This window comes from Schistocerca serialis, chromosome 1 (assembly GCF_023864345.2).
Source record: "Schistocerca serialis cubense isolate TAMUIC-IGC-003099 chromosome 1, iqSchSeri2.2, whole genome shotgun sequence".
In the NCBI taxonomy this organism is placed as follows: domain Eukaryota; kingdom Metazoa; phylum Arthropoda; class Insecta; order Orthoptera; family Acrididae; genus Schistocerca; species Schistocerca serialis.
In genome coordinates, this window is record NC_064638.1 from 629,531,780 (window position 1) to 629,557,885 (window position 26,106).

At 39.7% G+C, this 26,106-nt stretch overlaps 1 protein-coding gene across 1 annotated transcript in view; it reads left to right on the forward strand.

Moving 5' to 3' along the window:
- LOC126419675 (otoferlin-like) overlaps window positions 1-26,106 on the forward strand; it is a 468,560-nt gene that overhangs the window by 289,809 nt on the left and 152,645 nt on the right. The window contains exon 22 of the mRNA XM_050086891.1: window positions 19,072-19,240. Coding sequence (XP_049942848.1) covers window positions 19,072-19,240 — 169 coding nt within the window. The remainder of the gene's footprint in view (window positions 1-19,071; window positions 19,241-26,106) is intronic.

Sequence of the window (26,106 nt, forward strand, 5' to 3'; positions counted from 1 at the left end):
AAAAGTCACATCTACTGGGCGTGGCTGCAAACAGGTTCAACAAACAATCTTACCAACCAAATCAATTACAATAACAGCTGTTAAATGTACTAACAAATTGCAACCTTGGGTAAATGTTACGCAATCAGACAACATTCATCCAAATATGGGAATGATCACAAGACACTCCACTGATTGTAGTTGTTGGAAGGCTGCTTGACCATGCATAACCCTTAATATGAAAATCCCTTAAACAATAAAATACACAGTCCCTCAAACAGACCAACTACAAAGGTATAAATTTTAAACACAAATGGCTAACTGTATTTTGCAACTGAACATTAACAACAACCCTTAATAAATATACAATTGCCCAACATTCATGATAAGTTGATGTACATGCAATTTAAATGTACTTCAACTGGTACACACCAGAAGAAACTTTGACACAACCTTTAATAATGGCACAATTGCCCAAAATTCAAGATAAGTCAAAGTACATGCAATTGAAATGCACTTCAACTGGTACACACCAGCAGAAACTTTGACACAACCTTTAATAATGGTACAATTGCCCAAAATTCAAGATATGTCAAAGTATGTGCAATTGAAATGTACTTCAACTGGTGCGTACCAGCAAAAACTTTAATAACTATACAATTGCCCAAAATTCAAAGTAAACTGAGAGTACAGCAGATGGGTATCACACCCAACAAGGAACAAACAGCCAAATTTCACAGCAAGTTTAGTGGCTAAAGACTGTTGATCACGGTAAGGTTCGCTTTATGCTGATAAGTAACAGTCTTAAACTTAATGGGCTGAAAAGTAGCAATAAGAGTGCCAGCTTTAAAAGAACAGTTACAGAGGTATAATGAGGAAGAACACCAGGCTTGCCAAACATGCTTTAACCTCCTGAGCTTTTTAAATTCACCAAACAGATGCAACTACTGATTCCCACATAAATGGTGACACTCTGCTGTACATACATGAAATGATCAAGTTTACTTAAGCTGAGCCACCATGACACAAATGGAAGGGGTAGCAGACTGCCAGTCAACCAGGACACCGTGCGACGATGGGGGTGCCACCACATCAACAAACAAACATGCCTTTGCTTGGGGCCCAGGAAACAAGAATGTGTCATTTGGTGCCAAAGCTGCCCTGCAAACACACATGAAAAGGAACAGTAATCTGCACAAATAAAGCTTCACGCAAGAATGGCCAGAAAAAATTAATGGCAAAAGATGGTTAAACTTAACGTTCCTTAAAAATTACTGGTATTCACAAGCAATCATATCAGCATCTTCTGGTACAATAACACAGACATGCACATATACCACCTTGCCTTCCACACAGATCTAGCCACAATTTATTCCCTTCATGAAACCTATCACTAACACTGAATGATGGTCATGCACTCAAACACTAATAGATGTGTAAATATAGCAGGTCCAATTCTGTGTAACACAGGCATGACCTTACAGTATCAAGTACCCAGAATATGAAAACAACACTTAACTCCAATCAGGTGTGAAGAAGCCACTACTTGATCATTCCAGCCAGGGTGTTATTGCCTCCAAACCACACAGGTGGTAGTCTAGGTGCTGTAAACCTTAAGTTTGCAGAGTAAGCCGCGAACCTGATGACTAGGTTGCACACAATGTCTGCTTGCCACTACTGATTCTTAAGTGAGCCAGCCAGGCTTGCCCCTGAGCAATTTAACCTTATGCCACTTCTCGAGAGCTGCACCAGACAGCCAGAGCCCCCAACGGTCACAACTTGCGAGTCATGTGCCCCTCAGCCAGCTTATTCTCCATACCCCACCAAACCCACCACACACACACATCAACCAAAAGACCATAGCTAGTGACATGCAATAGAATCAATATTGGCAACCTAAGTCTTAGTGGCACCAGTGGAATGTCATAATGCCAAGGTTAGAGCTGCCAAGGCTCAACATGCTTTCGTCAAAAATAATTTTAAGCAATTAGTTCAGGAGCCCATTGGAAGTGTAAATGATTGCAGAAACATACTTGACTTCTTATCAACAAATAATCCTTAGCATATAAGGAGCTTCATGATGGATACAGAGAGTAGTGTCACAAGCTCATTATAGCAAGAGTGAATATGTAACACCAAAACCTACCAAGAATAAATGTAAAATGTAACTATTTAAAAAAGCAGATAAAAATTCCCCTGACACCTTCTAACTGATAGTCTCCATTCCTTCTGAACTAGCTGTGTAGACATAGACCAGATGTGGCTTGAATTCAGAAAAATAGTATTGACAGCAATTGAGAGACTTATACCAAATAAATTAATAAGAGATAACCCCTGTGATATGCAAAACAGGACAGAACAATGTTTCAGAAACAGTGAGAAAAACATGCCAAATTTAAAAGAATGCAAAGTCTCCAAGATATGAAATTTTTACAGAAGCTCAAAATTTAGTTCAGACTTCAATGCGAGATGCTTTTAATAATTTCCAGTCAAACTCTGTCTCAAAATCTGGCAGAAAATCCAAAGAGATTCTCGTCAGACATAAGTACACCAGTGACAAGATGCAATAGCTTCAATTCACAATAGTGATGGTAATGTTACCAGTTACAGTGCACTAAAATGGAGTTGCTGAATATGATTTCAAATATTTCTTCATCAAAGAAGATGAAGTAATGTTACAGAATTTGAATGATAAGCAGTACTAGCATGAGCAACTTAGAAGCAGATATTGTCGATGTGGTGAAGCAACTCAAATCACTTAATAAAGATAAGTCATCCTGTCCATATTATACACCAGTTATGTTCCTCTCAAAATACTTTGCTATAATAGCTCCATACTCAACAATCATGTACAACTGCTTACTCAATGAAAGATCTGAACCTGACGACTGGAAAGTTGCACAGCTCACACTATTGCTCAAGAAAAGAAGTAGCAGTAATCTGATGAGTTACAGATCCATATCACTGACATCTATTTGCATTAGGATTTTGGAAGATATGCTATGTTTCAAAATTATGAATTACCTTGAAGGAAATGATCTATTGATACATAGACCACAAAGGTTCAGAAAATATTGCTCTTCTGCAACACAATGAGATCTGTATTCTCATGAGGTAATGAATGCTGTTGACAGTGAATCTCATAGATTTCAAGAAGGCTTTTGATTACCATTCCTCACAAGAGACTTCTAATTGGGTTGTGTGCCTATGGAGTATCATCTCAGATGTGAGACTGGATTCATGAATTCCTATCAGAAAGGTTATGATTCATATTAACTGACAGAAAGTCAATGAGTAAAAAGTAAAACATAAGTGATGTCTGGCATTCCACAAAGAATCTATATAAATGATTTAGGAGACAATCCAAGCAGCCCTGTAAGACTGTTTGCAGATGATGCTATCATTTACTGTCTAGTAGTCATATCAGAAGATTAAAACCAATTACAAAATGATTTATACAAGATATCTATATGGTGCAAAAAGTGGAAATTGGCCCTAAATAACAAAAAGTATGAGGTTATCCACAAGAATACTAAAAGGAACCCATTAAAAATTTTTACATAGTAAATCACACAAATCTACAGGCTATCAATTCAACCAAATACCTAGGTATTACAGTTACAAACAACTGAAATAAAATGATCACATAGATAATATTAGAGGGAAGATGAACCAAAGACTGTGTTTTATCAGCAGAACACTTAGAAGATGCAACAAATCCACTAAAATGATTACATTTGTCCATCTTCTGCTAGAGTACTGTTGTATGGTGTGGGATCCTTAACAGGTAGGATCAGTGGAGGACATCAAAAAACTTGAAGAAGGGCAGCTCATTTTGTACTGTCATAAAATAGGAGAGAGAGTGTCATGGATATGATAACATGAGTTGGGGTGGCATCCATTAAAACAAACGTGTTTCCCATTGTAGTGAGATTATTTCATGAAATTGTAATCACCAGTTGTCTGCTATGAATGTGAAAGTATTCTGTTGATGCACACCTACTTACAGAGAAGTGATCATTGTAATAAAATAAGAGAAATCAGAGCTCGTGCGAAAATATTTTAGTATTCTTTTTTCTGCTCTCTGTTTGAGAGTGGAACGGTAGAGAAGTGGTGTGAAAGTGGTTCCATGAACCCTCTGCCAGGCACATAAGTTTGAACTGATGAGTAGTCACGTAGATGTAGATATAGATCTTGGACCAGGGACCAAGTAGTAGGATGAGTAACCTATGGTCTGTATGGTGGCGAAACTTTGTGCCACACAAGAGCACATGGAACTTCTTTACTAAATATATGATCATAATTGCCTCTTTCTCAACCTGAGAATAATTTCTCATTGCTGACAACAAGGTCTTGTTAGAAATAACTGCAGTACACTGCTCCAAGCCATCAGGAATTCTATCAGAGAGCATGGTACCAATGCCATATTGAGATGTGTCAGTGCCCAGAGTCAAAGGCTTACTGGGTTGAACATGGTCAGAGCTATTGCTTCAGTTTCTGGAATGTCAACTGACACTTCTTCAACCACACAAACTTTACACCTTTCTTGTGATGCTGGTTTAATGGATGATAAAAGTGGGCAGCCCATGGAATGAATTTTGCATAGTAATTTATCTTCCCTTAAAATGACTGTAGCTCCTTAATATACTTAGGAGCTGACAAATTTTTAGTCATGGTAATGTGTTTTGCTTTTGATTTGATATTGTTCCTAGATAGCACATTCCTTAAGTACTGCATTTGAGAAGCAAAAATACTATACTTATTAAGCTTGCAGTGCAACGTGTTTTCTATCAGTGAAAAACTACCTATAAATTTTGCAAACCTGCAATTTTGGAAACAATAACCCAAATGTTGCCTAAATAGTTGATAAAGCAAGGAATATCTTCCAAAAGTTGTCAATCAAATTCTGAAATATTCCTGGACCAAAAGCCATGCCAGATGGCAAATGGTTAAACTAGTACATCCTGAAATGAGTATCTAATACAAAAATCTGTCAAGACTCACCTTCCAATGGCAACTGCAAGTATGCATCTCTGAAGTCAATTTTGAAAAAATACTGATCACCAGCTAACTTAGCCAGCAGCTCCTCAGAACATGGTTTGAGATAATCATGTATAGTATTTCACCTTGTGCATTGATCGTGTGTTTGAAATCTTCGCAAAGTCCAATTGCCATTGGATTTCTTGATCAGAACCATGGGGGGTATCCCACTGGCTTGATGAAACCAGTAACACCACTTTTGAGATTTTACCATCTGTTGTGTTCTGCATTCATTTTATCTCCCTTAACAAATGGTACGGAGCAGGCTTGACAAAAATTAGGAGCTACCAATTGCTTCAGTGTTATGTGGGATTCAAAACTGATGGCCCTAACCAGAACCTTACTAAAATGTTAATGGAATGATGACAGTGATACATCCTAGTCTGAAATGGTACTCCCTGAGAGGCAAGGTTAGATTTATCGACTACTTCAAATCCAAAAACAGTGGAAGCATCAACCCTGAAAATGTTTCCTGACAACTGTGAATTTACAACCAAAAGTGTGAGAAAGTGTTCCATATTTTTGTATATGGCTGTGACAAGTAGTTGTCCTGCAAGGGACTCCACTGCCCATTATAAAATACTACTTAGTACTGAGAGTGCTGTAAGGGGGAGGGAGCATCCCATATGTTGATAAGTATCTAAATTTATCATACTGACTGATGTTCCTGTGTCACTGAAACTTGTCCAACTCCCAGCTATCCCCAACTCTCTAATGATAAGGTGCAGCCATAGGCCCACTGACGTACACAGGGGTTGATTGTGAACATGGGAATTTTGTCTCATGACAATGCTCTTTGTTGTTTCCTTCACACAGCTACTAAGACAGACTCAATAAGTTGCAAAGAAATAAAGGCATTGTCTCCTCTTGTGTAAGGACCAGCAATCTGGGCAAGACACTTTACCTATGGGGGTAAGTCCGATGCTGTGGAGGGTTGGCACTCAGCACCTGCCGTGGACTCAGTGGGTGAGTCTAGAGCCAGAGACTGAGAGTGTTCCAGGGCAGCCACCACCTTCGTAGCCAAGTGGTACTGAGTTGCAGGAGAATGGTTGATTGACCATCTCGAGAACACAACCACTAAAAATTGGACAGCCATTAAAGGCGTCCTGTCCTGCTGGCATGACTCATCAAGTTTTGTCATCTCCAATCATCTGAAAACACATTTTGCACTGCAGCAGTCAACTCCTCTGACTCTGCAATTGGTGTTACCTTGTCTAACGTCAGTTACAGATGTGCTTCTGCTTTAGTCTGTACTGCTTTGTCTACTGCTGGCCATACCACTGCATCACAAATGGGGGAGTCTGCAGAGGAAGTGCTACATTGTTTACACTCAAAATTACATCTACATGTTAACCCCTGTAAATCAGCCATCCACACTGTGTATGACTGCCTGGGACACTTACGGCGTTGACTGAGCTGTAAGCAAGTAGCTACCATGTGTGTTTGTCTACCATAGTAGTTTACACAACTAGTAATTTACATAACTCTGCAAGTCTTCTTTTGCAGGGTTTGTAAGGAGCTGCAATTTCTGAATGATCTCATACAAACTATTACTACTAGGCAGCAACAAAGTTTTCTGATCTACAGACTCAGTGATGTGCCTTACCTGGTAGTACAGCTTAAAGTGTCATAAGCAGTTTTCTCATCTTTCCACAGTGTCATCAAAACCAGTGGAAAAGGCTGCTCCACTGGTGTCACTGGCTGTTGGTCAACAAACAGATGAGTTCCTGCATTTGATCCTGCTGCTGTTGTTGCATCTGTTGTTGTCATTGTTCCTATTTCAGCTCCTCCTCTTGCAGCTGCATTTGTTGCCTCCAACACTCCAAAACTGGTGACTACAATATACAACTCTAACACCATTGTAAACATGCTCGCAAGACCAAGGTATCATCACCAATGGTCATATCTTGCATAGTGAGATGGTATCATCCACAAAAAAAAACCACTCAGGATGAGCGGAGCATACCACAATATGTGACTTCTGCAAAAACACCTGGAGTCAATCAAGCAACTGACCAAAGATTTTGTAGATGCAATCAGGACAAACATGGAAACCACAAGAGCACAACAGCATGAAGAATTCTCAACATTTATCAAGATGAGCATAGGCCAAGTAAACACGATGCTGGCTGGTGCTAGTATGCAACTGACTTTGGAGTCCATGAACCGGGAAACCTACAAGTCCAGAGGTACTAGCCAAAACATGTGACACTCACATCTCTTAAGGTGAAGTTGCAGACCACTCTGACTTTCAAACGTGAACAACTCCGCATCTGACATATTTGAGTCTGGCACTTTGAATGAAATGAACAGCCTAATGAGTACAAAAAATGGTTCAAATGGCTCTAAGCACCATGGGACTTAACATCTGAGGTCATCAGTCCCTTAGACTTAGAACTACTTGAACCTAACTAACCTAAGGACACCACACACATCCATGCCCGAGGCAGGATTCGAACCTGTGACTGAAGCAGCAGTGTGGTTCTGGACTGAAGCATCCAGAACCACTTGGCCACAGCGGCCGGCTAATGAGTACACATTTTGGTCTAAGAGTAAACACAAGGAAGACAAAATTAATGAGCTGTATGTGGAATGAGATTAACAACACACTTAACATGTTAACTGCTGACTACAAAGGGGGAAACATGAGGGAATTCTTCTAGCTAGCAAGCAAACTGATGCATGGCAGATGAAATAAGGAAGACATGAAAAGTAGAGTATCACATGCAAAGAGGGTGGTCCTAACCAAACAAAGCCTACTAATACCAAACATTGGCTTTAATATGAGGAAGAAATTTCTGAAAATATACCTTTAGAGCACATTGTGGTATGGTAGTGAATTGTGGACTGTGCAAAAACCAGAAAAGAACTGAAGTGTTTGAGATGTAGTTCTATAGAAGGATCTTGAAAATTAGACGGGCTGATAAGCTGGGGAATGAGGAGAGCCCTTGCAGAATTGCTGAAGAAGGGGATATATAGTGCACACTGACAAGAAAAAGGGGCAAGGTGATAGGATGTGTGTTAAGACATCAAAGAGTAACCTCCATGGTACTAGAGGGAGCTGCAGAAGGTAAAAACTGTAGGGGAAGCAGAGATAGGAATATATCCAACTTGAGGAATTGTGGGTCAGGTTTAGAAGCATGGACAGGCATCTGTCTAGTCAAACTATTCATAGTACATGCTACAGTTGTTGTAACAAAACTTCTTAAGAAACAAAAACTATTGAAAAGTAGCTTAAATCAAAGTATAGGGCTGTAAATAGAGAGGTGATAAATGTTGTTACATGTTTGGCTGTCAAAAGGACAATGTGTGAATTTCAACAGCTACTGTAACAGATTCTTTCTTATCTATGAACCTCTCACAAAATCCAAATAAATTCTGCCCTTATGTTAAGGGTAGTAACAACATAATGAGTGTCCACCCACTCATGGACAATATTTGAACAAAAATTGATTGTAGGAAATCAAAAACAGAAGTGTTAAATTCTATTTTGATATATTCATTTACAAACAACGATCCAGGATTGCTGCACCAGTTTAAGTGTCATACCACTGCAAGGATGAGTGACATAAATATTAGTCACGGTGGTGTTAAGATGCATCTGAAATCACAAAGGTTGATGAGGCCACAGTTTATAATGGAATCTCTGTCAGATTCCTTACAGAATTTGTGACCAGAGGAGTTCACACCCATCCACCAATAGGGAACCAGAAGTGATCCACAAAACCATTACGCAATATCATTAATGTCCATCTGTTGTAATGAGCAGAAACTGAAAGTTTTGGCATTATAAATCTTTCAAGTAGGCAAGCAAAAAGGCATTATAAATAGCTAAAATAGGCAATAAAGAGTAATACAGAAAAACTTAATGTCATACCTATTTATTTACTAAATTATAATATTATGAAAAGAATAGTTGCTACTCACTATATATACGATGCTGAGTCACAGTAAGGCTCAACAAAAAGAAAGTGAGCTTTCAGCCAACAAGGCCTTCATCAGAAATAGAGAAACACACACACACACACACACACACACACACACACACACACACACACACACACACACACACAGTTGACTACAGTCCGTGGCTACTGAGGCCACAGTTGGCTCAATGTGCATGCCTGTTGCCTGTTTCTGATGAAGGCCTCGTTGTTTCACTTTCTAGCAATCTGTGACTCAGCATCTCCATTGTATGGGGAGTACCAACTATCCTTTTCATAATATTGTTACACTCCATCCTGTATTTTCCATGTTTGTTTGTTTTATTTACTAAATTGCACTGTTCAGACATCACATGGTTGGCATATTTATGTTAACATTGTATTGCCAGAATGAATTTCCGCTCTGCAGCATATATGCTGTTATGAAACTTCCTGGTAGATTAAAACTATGTGCCTGATTGTGACTCAAAGCTGGGAGCTTTGCCTTTCACAGGCAAGTGTTCTACCATCTGAGCTACCTGGCAAAGGTCATGGGTTTTGAGTCTCAGTCCTGCACACAATTTTAATCTACCAGAAAGTCTCAACATTGTGTTGTATTATATTCTTAAAGTAACTTCAAAGTTTTAAACAAAATAATAATTGTATTAGACAGAAAAATTAAATTCTTGTTCTTTATTTTTTTATTTTATTTTATGTTTAAAAAAAACACTTGTGCATTACAGTGCTTTATTGTCTTGCACATGACAACCAAATGCTTTTCTAAATTTTCTGGTGTCATGTTGAGTCTTCTGTCAGATAACACATTTTTCATTGGAGAAACTGACCTCTCACCATTTATACATTGAAAACTGGAGTAAATCTAGAAGAGTGAACTATTGCAGGATCCATTTCAACTGCAGTAAAATTTTTGCCACCTTGTAGAATTTTTGATATGTTTCTACATTTGCAAGATCAGGATTATTTGAAAACACCATTTTACACTTTCCCATAACTAATGAACCCCATTTCCCTGACACACTCTCCAATCTTGGCACTACACAACCTGTAGACATCTAGTCCTGAACAATTGAAAGCAACAAATGATCTACTGTAGAACCTCATCATCATACTCTGCTTGTAGAAATACTACACAAAGATTGGATTGCAACATTTCAGTTGCACGGATGCATGTTCACTCATCACGGACAGTACATCCTTTGCACCAAACACAAATTCATTCGATCTGCCTTTGCTGCCACTGGTTGCCTGGATTTCAAACTGGGTATGGAAATTAACATTTGGTACAGACTACCCTCAAACCCCACCTGTGATTGGGGACAATTTATTTCTCTGACTTTGTCAAAGGCTGCCCTGTTTCTTGAATCTGGTAGATTGCTTTTCGCAGGAAACCTAACTTGGCCTCTGCTGTTTAGTAAGCACTGTTCTCTGTTCATGTGGATGTCTCATGTACATTGTCTTTAGTGAAGTGTTATTACTCTACATACAGATCGTGTATTAGATATTCTACACCTGTCCATATCCTGAGATCACACATTGGTGACCACAAGAACTCGTGAAAACTACTTACAAGGTAAAATTCACCTCAATATAGTTATGACATTGCAACCTACAAGTAACCATTGACAGCAAAAATTCACAGGCCATTCCGATGATTTCTATTCTGGACAGTGCAGTGCTTCTCAGTCGATTCTTCCCCTGCCTTTAGACATCTAGTCCTGAACAATTAAAAGCAACAAATGATCTACTGTAGAACCTCATCATCATACTCTGCTTGTAGAAATACTACACAAAGATTGGATTGCAACATTTCAGTTGCACGGATGCATATTCATTCATCACGGACAGTACATCTTCTGCACCAAACACAAATTCATTCGATCTGCCTTTGCTGCCACTGGTTGCCTGGATTTCAAACTGGGTATGGAAATTAACATTTGGTACAGACCACCCTCAAACTCCACCTGTGATTGTGGACAATTTATTTCTAACTAAGATCAAGAACGTACATCGACCACAACTACGCCATCACATTTTTGTTAAAAATGCTCACTGTCATGTGCCACAGCAACAGCCTTGGCATCCTTCCTTCCACACAGGAGCCAAGGCCAACTGACTTCACCTGATTGCTTCTAATTCTGACTCCACCATGTCCAGCTGGAGCGGCAGCCCTTGCACGTCAACAAACCCCCACCTCCCAGTGATTTGCTCCACATCCGTGCTGCCTGTGCAAGACATTTGCCATCTACGTTGTACCTCAGCCTGTGCAGAATTCTTCTGAGCATGCCACTCCCATGCCTGTGCGGAAAATCCCCATCTGTGTCATGCCAGGGCCTGGGCAGAATGGCATCAAAAATGCTATGCTTTCACCTGGACAGAACATTGTCAACTGCACCACACTCACTCAGTTGCCATACGCAGCTGACTCTACTGCATCCTGGCTGGATCACTTCTGTTGGCATTATGCAATGTATATCCCCATCACAGATTGGCACAGTGACCTGCAACCCATCAAAACAAAAGACTTCAAGCTGTGCTGATACGTCGACTCACAACTGTCACTCAGTTTGTGATTACTCAATAGTGTTTGCAACAGATTTATCTATTCGAGAAGACTATCCTAGTCACCTCAACATTCTGCATGGCTGAAAATCTTATCTCACTCCACTGACAATGACGGTTACCAGATTTCACATCTCCAATTGCACACATGAATGTGATCTTTTCACTGACTCGAACTCTGACGAGTGTTCTGTGAGGCTTCCAACTCCAACCATCCCATTCCCAATTAACCATTCTCTGGTGGATTTCACCTCTGACATCAATTCGCTACTGCTTGATGGTTCATAACAATGGAAGAACCTATAGCATTGCAACCACAAGAAGCTCCCAGCTCATCGATTACATTTCACAGATCCATGACCCGGACTCTATTTGTGTCTTTGTCTCACTGCCTCACATGGATATTCTCTAATAAGGACATCATAAAACCAACCTAGCAATTAACTTTTTATGCTAATTCCACCTCCCCTTGTTTGTACATCATGCTGCACTTCTGTACTTCATTTCGGACTGCTGCATCCCAGAATCTTTTGCCCTGGCACCTCTGCCCCTACCTGGTATATCAACCACTCAAATAAACAACAGGAAGATGCAGTGTGCCTCCTCAGCTGATGATTTCTTGATGATTCACCAACATTATGTTGACTGCTGTGTGTCATCGGATGCACTCTGTATGGAGATCATGTTGATCCCGTGACATAATAACAACATATCCGCTGCCCTCACCACAGCGTGTGAGCAGCTCATGGTCTTGACACACAAACATCATGACAACGAGTGTGGCAGCACACAAGTGACCCCAGTTCTGCTGACTGATCATGTCTACCTGACATCCTACCATGTCCATTCCTGACTCCACCCGGCATCTGTACTGTCACTAATCCTGGACATAAAACGAAACAAACATGACAGTACACTGTGTTTTGGCATGCCCCTCCACATGGACAGCACACTGTCACCATATCTCTTCCACATGACTTACCAGAATGCAACTCAATCTCTTTCCATCCCTGATTTTCATGCAACTTCAATGACTTCACTCGCTACGTTCATCTGGTTCCACATTCCATTACTGCACACCTACCACAAGTTGATGATGTTCTAAAACACCACATTAGGGATACATTGGAAGAACTGGATACAACATGATGCTGGTGCAACCACTGTCAGTTGCACTACTCAGCTCCAACTGTCACTGACAACTTCAGTGCCCTTTCTCGACACAAGTTCAACACAACAGTGCCGGACTCTATGACTGCTTCTCCACCTACAGTCAACTTCAACTACAACCCAAAATGGATCAGTACCCAGCATTCCTGCCTCCTCTCAACCTCTATCCTGTCACAGACCATCTGCACACAGGCCTTCAAAGTTCACACTGGCTAATAAATCAGTGACTCACGTCAGTTGCACTGCCCTCTCAACATACACCGCCACTTTGATCAGATCATAGTCTCTTTGGTACGTGTGGCCTCCACATGCCAACACCCTCACCACCGACACCATACATCTCCACTCTTCAGTCACACCACTGCCATCCCGTGTGGACCCATCAGATGTTTCCCATGTCAACTGCAGATACGCCACCTGTTTGCATTTGTATGACTCCTACCATGATTTCGAGAAGTGGCCTAGTTCTGTCTCGCAGAAGTGCCAGCTACTATAAGGCTGGTCATGTGATTCTGTCGCTCCTACAAGAAATGGTCAATCTGTGCCTGGTTCCTACTCCAGCCAAGACAAGGTTTGTCAGAAAAGATTCACACCTGCAAGAAACGGTCTAGCCCCATCTCCTTTCTGAGCCAGCAATGACGTGGCTGGTCAGGCAGACTTGACACACGTGATGCCCAATGCTGACCAACCACCACTTCATCTTGTGGACCTTGGAGCCGCTCCACATTGCCGAGAGGGGGGGGGGGGGGGGGGGGGGGCTCTGAGACAGCTGTCATCCACAACATCATTGACCAGCAAGGGCAACTTTGTGGACTCTCTCTGACTGTTTAGTGAGCACTGTTCCATGTTCAAGTGAAGATGTCTCATGTACGTTTTCTTTAGTCTCAAACTGAACATTGTCACGTGTACATTGTGTTCAATAAAGTGGTATTACTCTTTTTGCAGATGGTGTACTCAATAGTCTATACTCCTCCATATCCCTAGATCCCATATATGATACATTGGTATAAGGCTGGCCTCTCATGTGAGCAGGTAGGTCATATGTCATATGTTTGGCACCCAAATCATGGACGATGTTTCACAAAACTTTAAGATTTTTTTGTACCAATTGTGAAATCAATAATTATTTTGCATTGCTAGTAAAAGGTGCTTTTCATTTCCTAAACTGTTTTACATCCACACCTACACTCTGCAGACAACTGTTAAGTGCATGGCAGGTGTATGTCCCATTGTACCAGTTATTAAAGTATTCCTGTCCCATTCAAATTTGGAATGCGGGAAGAATGCTTGTTTAAATGCTTCCATGTGTGCAGTAATTAATCTAATCTTGTCCTCATGATCCCTATGGGAGCGATATATAGGGGCTTGTAGTATGTTCCTAGAGTTATAATTTAAAGACAGTTCTTGAAACTTTGTAAGTAGGCTTTCTCAGGATAGTTTATGTCTATCTTCAAGAATATGCCAGTTCAGTTTCTTCTGCAACTCTGTGATGCTCTCCCAGGAATCAAACCAACCTGAGAGCATTCATGCTGCCCTTCTCCATATACAATTCAACAACATTAGCCCTATTTGGTACAGGTCACAGACACTTGAGCAATATTCTACAATGGGTCACATGAATAGTTCATAAGCAATCTCCTTTGTAGACTGATTGCATTTTGCCAGCATTCTGTCAGTAAACTGAAGTCCACCACTTCATATCTCTACAAAGTGTTACACTCAGGAATTTGTATAAGTTAACCAACTCCTCCAATTGTGAAACATTGATATTACAGTCATAGGATATGAAAATATGTAATATTTTCATTTTGTGAAGAGCACATTTTCACATTTCTGAACATTTAAACAAAGTTGCCAGTCTTTGCACCACTTTGAAATCTTATCCAGATCTGACTGAACATTTGTGCAGTTTGTTTCAAGCTGCACTGAGGTTGCTATTAACATTGTACAAAAGCTAATTAGTCCTGAAGTTACTTATACATCTGTTGATAAGTCTCCAAGATAGCTTACTGCATCCTACCTAATAAATAAAACTTCAATCCAGCCACAAATTTGATGCCCCATATAGTCATACTTTTAATAATAAGTGTAGATGTGGTACAGAATCAAATGCTTTTTAGAAATAAAGAAATACTTGAATGCCATGCTCCAAAGTTTTCAGTATATCATGTGAGAAAAGTGCAAGTTGGGTTTCACATGCTCTGTGTTTTCAGAATCCATGCTGGGTGGCATGGAAGAGATCATTCTGTCCAGCATACCTTCTTATGTTTCAGCTCAGAATATGTTCTAAGGTTCTACAACAAATTTATACCAAGGTAATTGGATGGTAGTTTTGTGGATCATTACTGCTGTCCTCCATATAAAATGCAGCTACAAATTCACTGTAGAAACTGATAGGAATTCCATTGGGCCCTGGAGTTTTGTTCAGTTTTAATGATTTCAGCTCTTTCTCACTACTACTGACAACAACAATTTTTTCACTCCTCTTTTCATTGTTCATCATCATCATCTTCACTTCAGTCTTTAGACCCTTTTTGTTTTGCTTCTTACCCGTTGTTTCCTCGGTCTTCTCCCATCTGAGAAAAATCTTCTTACCTGCAGTGGTAATCTTTCTCCACTCATTCTTGTTTCTCCAATTATTTTGTATTTTAGTCAGAATGTTAAATATGTTCAGTTCTTTCCTAGTTTTAAAATTTCAAAATCTATTAGCTCTTGTGCATCTCTTTACTGCTCTTAGAAACCTCATCTCTGCTGCTTGTATTCAGCTTTCTTGATGTTTACATGTAACCCACAATTTGCCTCCATAAACAAGCGTTGGAACTATCATTGTTTTATAAAATTTCAATCTTGTTTCTTTGCTTATTTTATTTTTTAAACATCTGTTTATTGTTCCACATATATTCCCCAACTTTTCTAATCTCTTCTCTACATCTTCATCATACTCGTATGTGATGTCACAACCTAAATAGTCTAAATATTTGACCTGTTCTACTGTTCAATTGTTGATAACAATTTTTTGTCCATACAGGATATTTCCCTTTCAAAGTCACTGATTTTGTTTTCTGTTTGTAAATTGTCAGATGGTAGTTTCCACAAACCTTAGCTAAATGGTTCAAATGGCTCTGAGCACTATGGGACTCAACATCTTAGGTCATAAGTCCCCTAGAACTTAGAACTACTTAAACCTAACTAACCTAAGGACATCACACACACCCATGCCCGAGGCAGGATTCAAACCTGTGACCGTAGCAGTCCCGCGATTCCGGACTGCAGCGCCAGAACCGCACGGCCACCGCGGCCGGCAAACCTTAGCTAATAAATGTATTCCCCTTCATAGGTTGTCTTCATTATCCACCAGCAGTGTGGCACCTTCGTCATATAAAAGACAGTTCAAGTGGGAATTATTGTTAATTTTAAACCCCCCATTAAAAATTTCCTTCCATTTCTGAATTGCATTATCTGAATAAGTGTTAAGAAGTGTGGCTGAAATGCTGCATCCTAGACTTACTCCTTTGTTTGTGGCTATAGGCCAGGTTAAAGTGCCATTTTTGTCCAAAATTAGAATCCTGTATTTTACAGACTTTTTGACAGATTATTAGGTGTTTTGATCACCTTCTTTTCCTCATAATTCTCCACAGTTACTTTCTATCAACATTATCAAATGCCTTAATAAAATCAATGAATGCTAAATACATTTACCTGTTATAATCTCCCTGTTTTTGGATCATTTGTGAAATTAGGGCAGTAAACCTTAAAAGAAAATCAGGCAGATTGGAAGGCCACAAAGTGGCAGTCCCGTTGTCCAACTATACTTGCATAGCTCTTGTAAGGTTGCCAGGTGAATTTTCTTAATTACTACTACTATCCAAAACGGCCTCAGATCAAGGCCTTTTCAGTAGCACGAGGATTAAATTGGGGCCCCCTCTGGATTTTCCTTTGTGAAGGAATGTTTGAAAACAGAGTTAAACATTTGCGCTTTTGCTTTCCTGCCCACACTTTCAGTTCTTGTCTCATCTGTGATTAACTGGACACAAATGTTGGAGCCACAACAGCTTTTACAAATGACAAATTTCTTTGGTTTTTGTGAAAGATCATTTGACAGTATTCTGCTATGGTAGTCACTGAAGGCTTCATGCATTGCTGTCGTGACAGCCAAGCATATTTCCTTTAGCCCTATAGCTTGTTTTATGCTTATTATGAAGTAGTCTCTGTTTTTTAGAAATTTATTTACAGTGGCTGTATACCATGGAGGGTCCCCCACATACAAACTGTTCTGCTCTGTAAATACACTATGTGATCAAAAGTATCTGGACACCCCAAAAACATACATTTTTCATATTATGTGCATTGTGCTGCCACCTACTGCCAGGTACTCCATATCAGTGACCTCAGTAGTCATTAGACATCATGAGAGAGCAGAATGGTGCACTCTGCGGAACTCACGGACTTTGAATGTGATTAGGTGGTTGGGTGTCATTTGTGTCATACATCTGTATGTGAGATTTCCACACTCCTAAACATCGCTAGATCCACTGTTTCTGATCTGTTAGTGAAGTGGAAACATGAAGGGACATGTAAAGCATAAAAGTGTACAGGCCGACCTCGTCTATTGACTGACAGAGACCGCCGACAGTTGAAGAGGGTCGTAATGTGTGATAAGCAGACATCTATCCAGACCATCACACAGGAATTCCAAACTGCATCAGGATCCACTGCAAGTACTACGACAGTTAGGCGGGAGGTGAGAAAACTTGGATTTCATGGTCGAGCGGCTGCTCATAAGCTACACATCATGCTGATAAATACCAAATGATGCCTCACTTAGTGTAAGGAGTGTAAACATTGGATGATTGAACAGTGGAAAAATGTTGTGTGGAGTGACGAATCACAGTATACAATGTGGCAATCCAATGGCAAGATGTGGGTATGACGAATGCTGGGTGGACATTATCTGCCAGCATGCGTAGTGTCAACAGTAAAATTTGGTGGCTGTGGTGTTATGTTGTGGTCATGTTTTTTGTGGAGGGGGCTTGCACTCCTTACTGTTTTGTGTGGTACTATCACAGCACAGGCCTACATTGATGGTTTAAGCACCTTCTTGCTTCCCACTGTTGAAGAGCAATTCAGGAATGGCAATTGCATCTTTCAACGTGATCGAGTGGTTACACAACAATAACATCCCTGTAATGGACTGGCCTGCACAGAGTCCTGACCTGAATCCTATAGAACACCTTTGGGATGTTTTGGAATGCTGACTTCATGCCAGGCCTCACCGGCTGACATCGATACCTCTCCTCAGTGCAGCACTCTGTGAAGAATGGGGCGCCAATCCCCAAGAAACCTACCAGAATGTGATTGAACATATGCTTGCAAGAGTTGAGGCTGTCATCAAGGCTAAGGGTGAATTCCAGCATTACCGATGTAGGGTGCCACAATCTTGTAAGTCATTTTCAGCCAGGTGTCCAGATACTTTTAATCACGTAGTGTATGTATCCAGTGCATGGTCAACTATGGTATTTTTTTAAACTTGATGCATAGTTCCTCTACATGCCTCTGTCCTGTGCTACAAGTTTCAAATTCCTCATTGAGATGTGGAACTATTGCTTTTGTGTCTAGCTTGTTGATCATGTATATCATTATGCTTGTTTCAGTTGCCAGTTGTACTTTGGTTATCTTTGTTGCCACAACTGCCTGATGATCAGTGATACCAATTCAAGTTGCCATACAAGATTCTGGCACATTTTTAATTAGTTACAGATTGACAGATATTGATATACATTAATAGTATTCAGTGACTTATGGTTCCCTTCATTTGTTCAAAAGAAGATTGAAAGGTTTGAGGAAATTAAAGTTTCCAGAGATTAAACTTGAAATTTGATTAGGACCCTGGTCAAGGCATATGCAAAGAAGGTATTTTAAATGCTAGCAAAAGATGAACTACACATTCCTGGCAAATCAAAAGTGTGTGTGTGTGTGTGTGTGTGTGTGTGTGTGTGGGTGTGTGTGTGTGTGTGTGTGTGTGTGTGTGTGTGTTCAAGCAGCATAATTGCTTATATTCAATCTAAAGAACTGCTATCAACACTGATAAGAGTAATATCACTCTTCCTCCAAATTCTGAGTGCTTTTGATTTCAGCAGGTACTGTATGTGAACCTTTTTTTGTGTTTACTAGTACTAAGATATCAAAAAATGATGCAAATAATGTTAATTGTTTATATGCATTACAGACAACTCCTAATTTTTTTAGCCTTAACATAGTGATTCTATAATAAACCTGTGTTTGGATATAAAAAATTAAATTGATCTTTGAGTCTTTGATAGTGATTGTTGACAGCTTGGGCTGTTTAGTGTAACATGATATTAATGTTAGTTGTTTATAGGATTGAAGTGCTCTTTTGGGGACTAAGAGATTTGAAACGAGTTCATCTCATGACTGTGGATAAACCAAGGGTGGATATTGAATGTGCTGGACACATTCTCTACTCTTCTGTAATACAAAATGCAAGAAAGAATCCAAATTTCAGTACTCCTGTCAAATTTCTTGAACTGGTATGTACAATAAAACTTTTGAATTTTATTTAATCTTTCTGCAAGGCACAAACAATGTGTTGTTTAAGCAGTAGTTGTCAGAAAACATGTAAGGCATTCAGAAATAAGTGCACTAGCCAATTTTTAAATCTAGTGTGAACTTTGAGCAATATTTATTACTTGAACAAAAAGCAAAATGTGGTGAAAGTCAGTTTTTCACCTCCAGGTGACTGAATGGTGATGCACAGACACATATAATAGTTCAAAATGATGTATTATGTTTTGAACTTATACTGCATTTCTGTTACAAATATACACTTTCTCTTTTTCGCATGCAAACTTTGTGGACCTCTGGAGCAGGAGGGATGGGGGGGGGGGGGGGGGGGGCTAGATATATGGAGCAAGTAGGAATAAGGAAGTAATGGGCAGCAGGAGGGACAGGGATGGTAGGAGGCTATTGTTATCTGTGGTGAAATAAGGCCTAATTTTGATAATAATCACAAACAGAGAGAGAGAGAGAGAAAGAGAAATAGGAGATGAAAAGCAAATTACTTTGTTCATACAAGGGAGTAACGATATGGAAAACAACAAGGAAGGATGTGGTTGCTATTTGCTTTTCCTCCCCCATTTTATCTCTTTCTTTGTGTTATGGTTGATACTATCAATAAGCCTATAGTTAAATATGGACAGTGAGTGCCATGTATTTCACTCTCCTTTGCCACCATATAGTTTTGTTTTGTATCCTCACCTCTCTTCGTACATCTTTCACCAGCATTTTCAATTATTTCTTGGACATATTAAAATCTTTGTCTTGTCCTACAGCTTTTACTTCCTTAAGAATGCTGGAGATTATTCAATAATGTCTTTCCTTTCTTTGCTGACTCTGCAGTGACTCTCCTCATTCCTTTCTTATCACTTCACCCACTTTTCAAGATTCTTCTATAGTGCCACATTTCAATCACTTCAGTCCTATTCTTCTCTGGTTTTCCCATGGTCCATGATTCATTACCATACAATGCTGTGCTCCAAAAATATTTTCAGAAATTTCTTCCTCATATTAGAGCTGATATTTAATATTAGTAGACTTTGTTTTGCCAGGAATTCCCTCTTTACCTGTGCTAGTGTACGTTTTATGCTCTCTTTGCTTCATCTGTCTTGAATTATTTTGCTTTTGAGGTAACAGAATTCCTTCAATTTGCCTACTTGATAGTCCCAAGTTTATCACTCATCTCATTCTGGTTACTGCTTACCACTTTGGGTTACTCTTAATCCATAATGTGTATTTATTAGACAGTTCATCCCACTTGGCAGGTCCTGCAATCGTCCCCCATTTCACTGATGAGAGCAATGTCATCAACAAATCTTATCATTAATATCTTTTTACCCATAATTTTAATCCTTTGCCTAAATCTTTCTTTTATTTCCTTCATTACTTTTTGATGTGTAGATTTAACAGTCTTACACCCTTTCTAATGTGAGCAATTGATTCTTGGTCTTCCATTCCTATTTTCCCTCCTTTGTTCTTGTACATATTTCATATTTCCCATATTTCCCTATAGCTTACACCATTTTTCTGAGAATTTTGAACATATTGTACCATTTTACATTGTTGGATGCTTTTTATATGGTGGCAGACCACACGAATGTGTGAAATAAATGGTTGTAGCTCCATCATAAGCTTTTTTTATTTCTTATGGTGGCTACTTTTGGACACCTGTGTCCATTTTCAAACCATCTATAAAGAAAATTACAGTTAACATGACAATTTTATATGAATGAGGCACAGATTTGCAACACAGTTACAGTACACTAATATACATGAAAAAAAACCACTCACCAAGTGGCTGCAGGAGAACACATATGCAAAGAAAGCCCTTACCCATGCATACCCCGAAATCAACAGCTTTTCCCTCCAGCAGATGGGCCAAAGGGGAAGGAAGAGGGGTGAAGGAGAAGGAACTGGAGAGGTCTAAGAAAAATGGGTAGAGGGTGGAAAAGTCACCCAGAAGCCCAGGTCAGGGGTGACCCACCAGACAAGAAGAGGAGGAAAGACTCTCATTCAGTCTGGTGGTCTCCCCTGACATGGGGCTCTGTGTAACTTTTGTCGCTAAACATTTTGTCTTTGATGCAAGCCACTGTCAGCAGCTTCTAGAGTTTTACCTGGGGTAAATTGGCAGCCCTGTAGGTTGCACACTGTTGGAAGGTCACCAAGGCTGGTATGGGCTACTAGTTTTACATTGCCCATGCCGCACTAGAACTCTGTCAAGGCCGCTGATGTCACTGCGTGGCATGCTATTTAAAGTTGAATTCTGGGAGAATGTTTCATTCTGCAGCCACACGAGCAGCCGCACTGATGTTTTGTCGACGTTATCATTGTCAGCGTTTGCGTCCGAGTGTGTTTAAGGCTTGTAAGAGTATTAATATCGTTCCCAACAATACTGGTGAGGTCCAGATTTTGTTGGGGGCTCGTAGGTGGATGGGATTTGTTGCAAGGTTTTCTTTGATGAGTACAGTTCAAGTTGAAGGTAATGGGTGGATTACTATTGCTTTGGTTCGTTCTTCTAACACAATCAATACCTTCACTGTGCAGTAACAATGGTGAAGTCACTGATGACAGTGCCACTAAAGTAGAGTTATTAAACACGATTTTCTGAAACTCCTTCACCAAAGAAGATGAAGTAAATATTCCTGAACTCCAATCAAGAACAACTGCCAAGATGAGAAACATAGAAGTAGATATCCTCGGTGTAACAAAGCAGCTTAAATCACTTATAAAGGCAAGGCCTCCGGTCCAGATTGTATACCAGTCAGATTCCTCTAAGAGTATGCTGATAAAATAGCTCCATATTTAGCAATTATATACAACCACTCGCTCACAGAAAGATCCATACCCAAAGACTGGGAAATCGCTCAAGTCACACCAATACCCAAAAAGGGAAGTAGGAGTAATCTGCTGAATTGCAGGCCTATATCACTAATATCGATTTGCAGTAGGTTTTTCGAACATATACTGTACTTGAACATTATGAAGTACCTCAAAAGAAATGATTTATTGATGCATATTCAGCATGGATTCAGAAAATATTATTCTTGTGAAACACAACCAGCTCATTATACTCCTGAAGTAATGAGTGCTATTGACAAGGGATGTCAAATTGACTCCATATTTTTAGATTTCCAGAAGGCTTTTGACACTGTTCCTCACAAGCGTCTTCTAACCAAACTGCGTGCCTACGGAGTGTCTCCTTAGTTGTGCAACTGGATTCATGATTCCTGTCAGAAAGGTCACAATTCGTAGTAATAGATGGAAAGTCATCGAGTAAAACAGAAGTAATATCCGGCATTCCCCAAGGATGTGTTATAGGCCCTCTATTGTTCCTGATCTATATTAATGACAAAGGAGACAATCTGACTAGCTGTCTTAGACTGTTTGCAGATGATGCTGTTATTTACTGTCTTGTAAAGTCATCAGATGATCGAAACAACTTGCAAAATGATTTAGATAAGATATCTGTATGGTGCAAAAAGTGGCAATTAACCCTGAATAAAGTAAAGTGTGAAGTTATTCACATGAGTACTAAAAGAAATCAGCTAAATTTTGATTATGCAATAAGTCACACAAATCTGAAGGCTGTAAATTCAGCTAAATACTTACTTACTTACTTACTCACTGGTCACACCAGACTCGAGAGTCCATTACCGCAGCAACATATTTTCACCATCTGTCCCTGTCTTGGGCTATTTCCTTCCATTCACCTTCAATACCTAGGCTCCTCAAATCAGCCTTCACATTGTCCTCCCATCTATGCCTCAGACTCCCCACAGGATGTTTTCCTTCTAGGTGCCCTACCAGTACTCTGCGCACTGCCCTGCCCTCATCCATTCGAGCTACGTGACCCGCCCATCGCAGCCTACATGACTTAATAATACTGATTATGTCAGGGCTTGAATAGAGTTCATGAACCTCTTCGTTATGCAGTTTTTGCCACTCTCCGCTAATGTCATCCCTTTTTGCTCCAAAAATTTTCCTCAAAATTTTGTTTTCAAATACTCAAAACGGCTTTTCATTTCGCACAGTGAGAGACCAAGTCTCACACCCATACAGCATAACTGGTAGAATAATACTTTTGTATATTCTAATCTTTAAATTCCTAGACAATATCTGTGATGAAAGTAATCTATTCAGTGAGAAGTAGCATGAATTTCCTGCCCGTAATCTCTTCTTCAGTTCGGATTCAATCTCATTTCTCGAAGTGATGTCCAGGCCTGAATGCTTAAATGTGTTCACTTTTTCAAACTGCATGTCTCCAACTTCTAACATTTCCTGATCTACTGCTGTTGGCATTCTAGTAGTAACAAGGTATTTAGTTTTGTCTTCACTTATCCTTAGACCTACATCTTCACTAGCTGTGATTAACGCATTCGCACTTGCTGTTACAGATTCTTTCCTATCGCTAATGATGTTTAGATCATCTCCATACCCTAATATCTTAATATTTCCATTTAACTCCACACCCTCTGAATTATCTGCTGCCATTCGTCCACTATATTCTAGGACTAAATTAAAAAGTAGCAGAGACAGGGCATCTCCCTGCTTAAGTCCGTTCTTTATTACAAATTCTTCTGACTCCAATTTCCTCACACTTACTCTACCTTTTGTGTTTTTCAAACTCGCATCTATAATTCTAACATACTTCTTTGGTATTCCAAGTTCCAAAAGAATTTTGTACAATTTTGACTGCAATACTGAATCATATGCTTTTGTAAAATCTATGAAAAGATTATGAACTGGTTTATTGTATTCCCATTTCTTTTCCAAAATTTGATGCAGGGTGAATATTTGGTCTATAGTTGATCTGTTCCTCCAAAAGCCAGCTTGGTAATCCCCCACAATTTCATCTGCATATGGTGTAAGCCTGCTTAGCAGAATATTCAAGAAAATTTTGGAACATACTGGTAATAGCAATATCCCTCTATAATTACTACAGTCAATTTTGTCACCTTTCTTAAAAATTGGGATCAGAATCGACTCCTGCCACTCTTCAGGTATCATCTCTGAGTTCCATACTTTAGTTACAACTTTGTGAACTACTTCCACCAATTTCTGTCCCCCATTTTTAGCTAATTCTGCAGTTATGCAATCTGATCCTGGTGCTTTATGGTTTATCTATTTGTTGATTGCATCTCTTACTTCCTTTAACGATGGCTCAGGTATCTGGGGTTCTGCTGTATGTATTTCGTACACCTGCTCATTTCCTGCTTCCTGGTGTACATTTAATAGATGCTCAAAATACACCCTCCATTTACTTAATATAGCACTGGGGTCTGTCAGTATTCCCACAGCATCCCCTCGAAGTGCATTTGTCCTAGCCTTGAAGCCCTTCCTATACCCATTTATGTCTGGGTAAAGTTCCCTAATGTTTTTTGTTTTACTGTTTGTTTCCATTTTTGTAATTTGATTGTTCAAATAATCCCTCTTCTTTGCCTGTAGCCTACGACCAACTTCCCTTCTCAAGTTCAAGAACTCGTCTCGTTTTCTATCTCCCATTCTATCCCAATCTAATCGCACTTTTCCCCTTTCCTCTACCAATTTCTTGCATTTCTCATCAAACCACAGTTTCCTCCTGTTCTTCTTAATTGTACCTATTGTGACCTTTGCAGCCTCTTTGATATTATTCCTCACAGTGATCCACTGTTTATTTACATCCTTGTCTTGATCTTTGTGTGTCCTGAGAGCATCAAACCTATTTGCAATTTCTATCATGTACCTTCTTCTAAAGTTTTCATCATTTAGCTTGTCAGTGTCGAACCTAACAAGTTCGGCATTGTGACACCTTGATGTTGCTGTAGATAGCTGTTGGTGAACTTTGGCAACTCCAAGAAAATGATCAGAATAGCAGTCTGCTCCCCTGAAAGTCCTAACATTTTCGATACTAGTATGCCATCTCCGATCTACAAGAACATGATCAATTTGGTTTCGGGTGTGTTCATCCAGAGCGACCCAAGTTGCTTTATGAATGTCCTTCCTTTTGAAATATGTGCTCTCAACAATCATGTCTTTTGAAACAGCAAAATTAATCACCCTTGTGCCATTATCATTCGAAATATTATGCAAACTTTCTTTCCCAACAGTAGGCTAAGTACTTAGGGATTACAGTTACAAATAACCTAAATTGGAACGATCACATAGATAATATTGTGGGTAGAGCAAACCAAAGACTGTGATTCATTGGCAGAACACTTACAAGGTGCAACAGGTCTACTACAGAGACTGCTTACACTACACTTGTCCACCCTATTCTGGAGTATTGCTGTGCGGTGTGGGATCCGCATCATGTGGGACTGACGAATGACATTGAAAAAGTACAAAGAAGGGCAGCTTGTTTTGTATTATCATGAAATAGGGGAGGTAGTGTCACAGACATGATATGTGAACTGGAGTGGCAATCATTAAAAAGTTTTTCATTGTGACGGGAACTTCTCATGAAATTTCAATCACCAGTTTTCTCCTCCGATTGCAAAAACATTCTGTTGCCACCCACCTACATAGGGAGAAATGATCATTGTGATAAAATAAGAGAAATCAGGGCTCACACAGAAAAAATTAAGTGCTTGTTTTTCCCGCGTGCTGTTCAAGAGCAGAACGGTAGAGAGACAGCTTGTCAGGTGGTTCATTGAACCCTCTGCCAGGCACTTTATTGTGAATAGTGGAGTAATCACGTAGATGTAGATGTGGTGGCTGCTGCACTTTTTAATTTTGGGTTGTTGTAACTTTTTAGAGTCTGGACTTGAATTATGTGTAATGCATAACAGTATAACTAATGGGGACAGCTCATACAACTGCAGCATGTTCTGCGGGTGATGTAATGTCATGATTTAACACATAA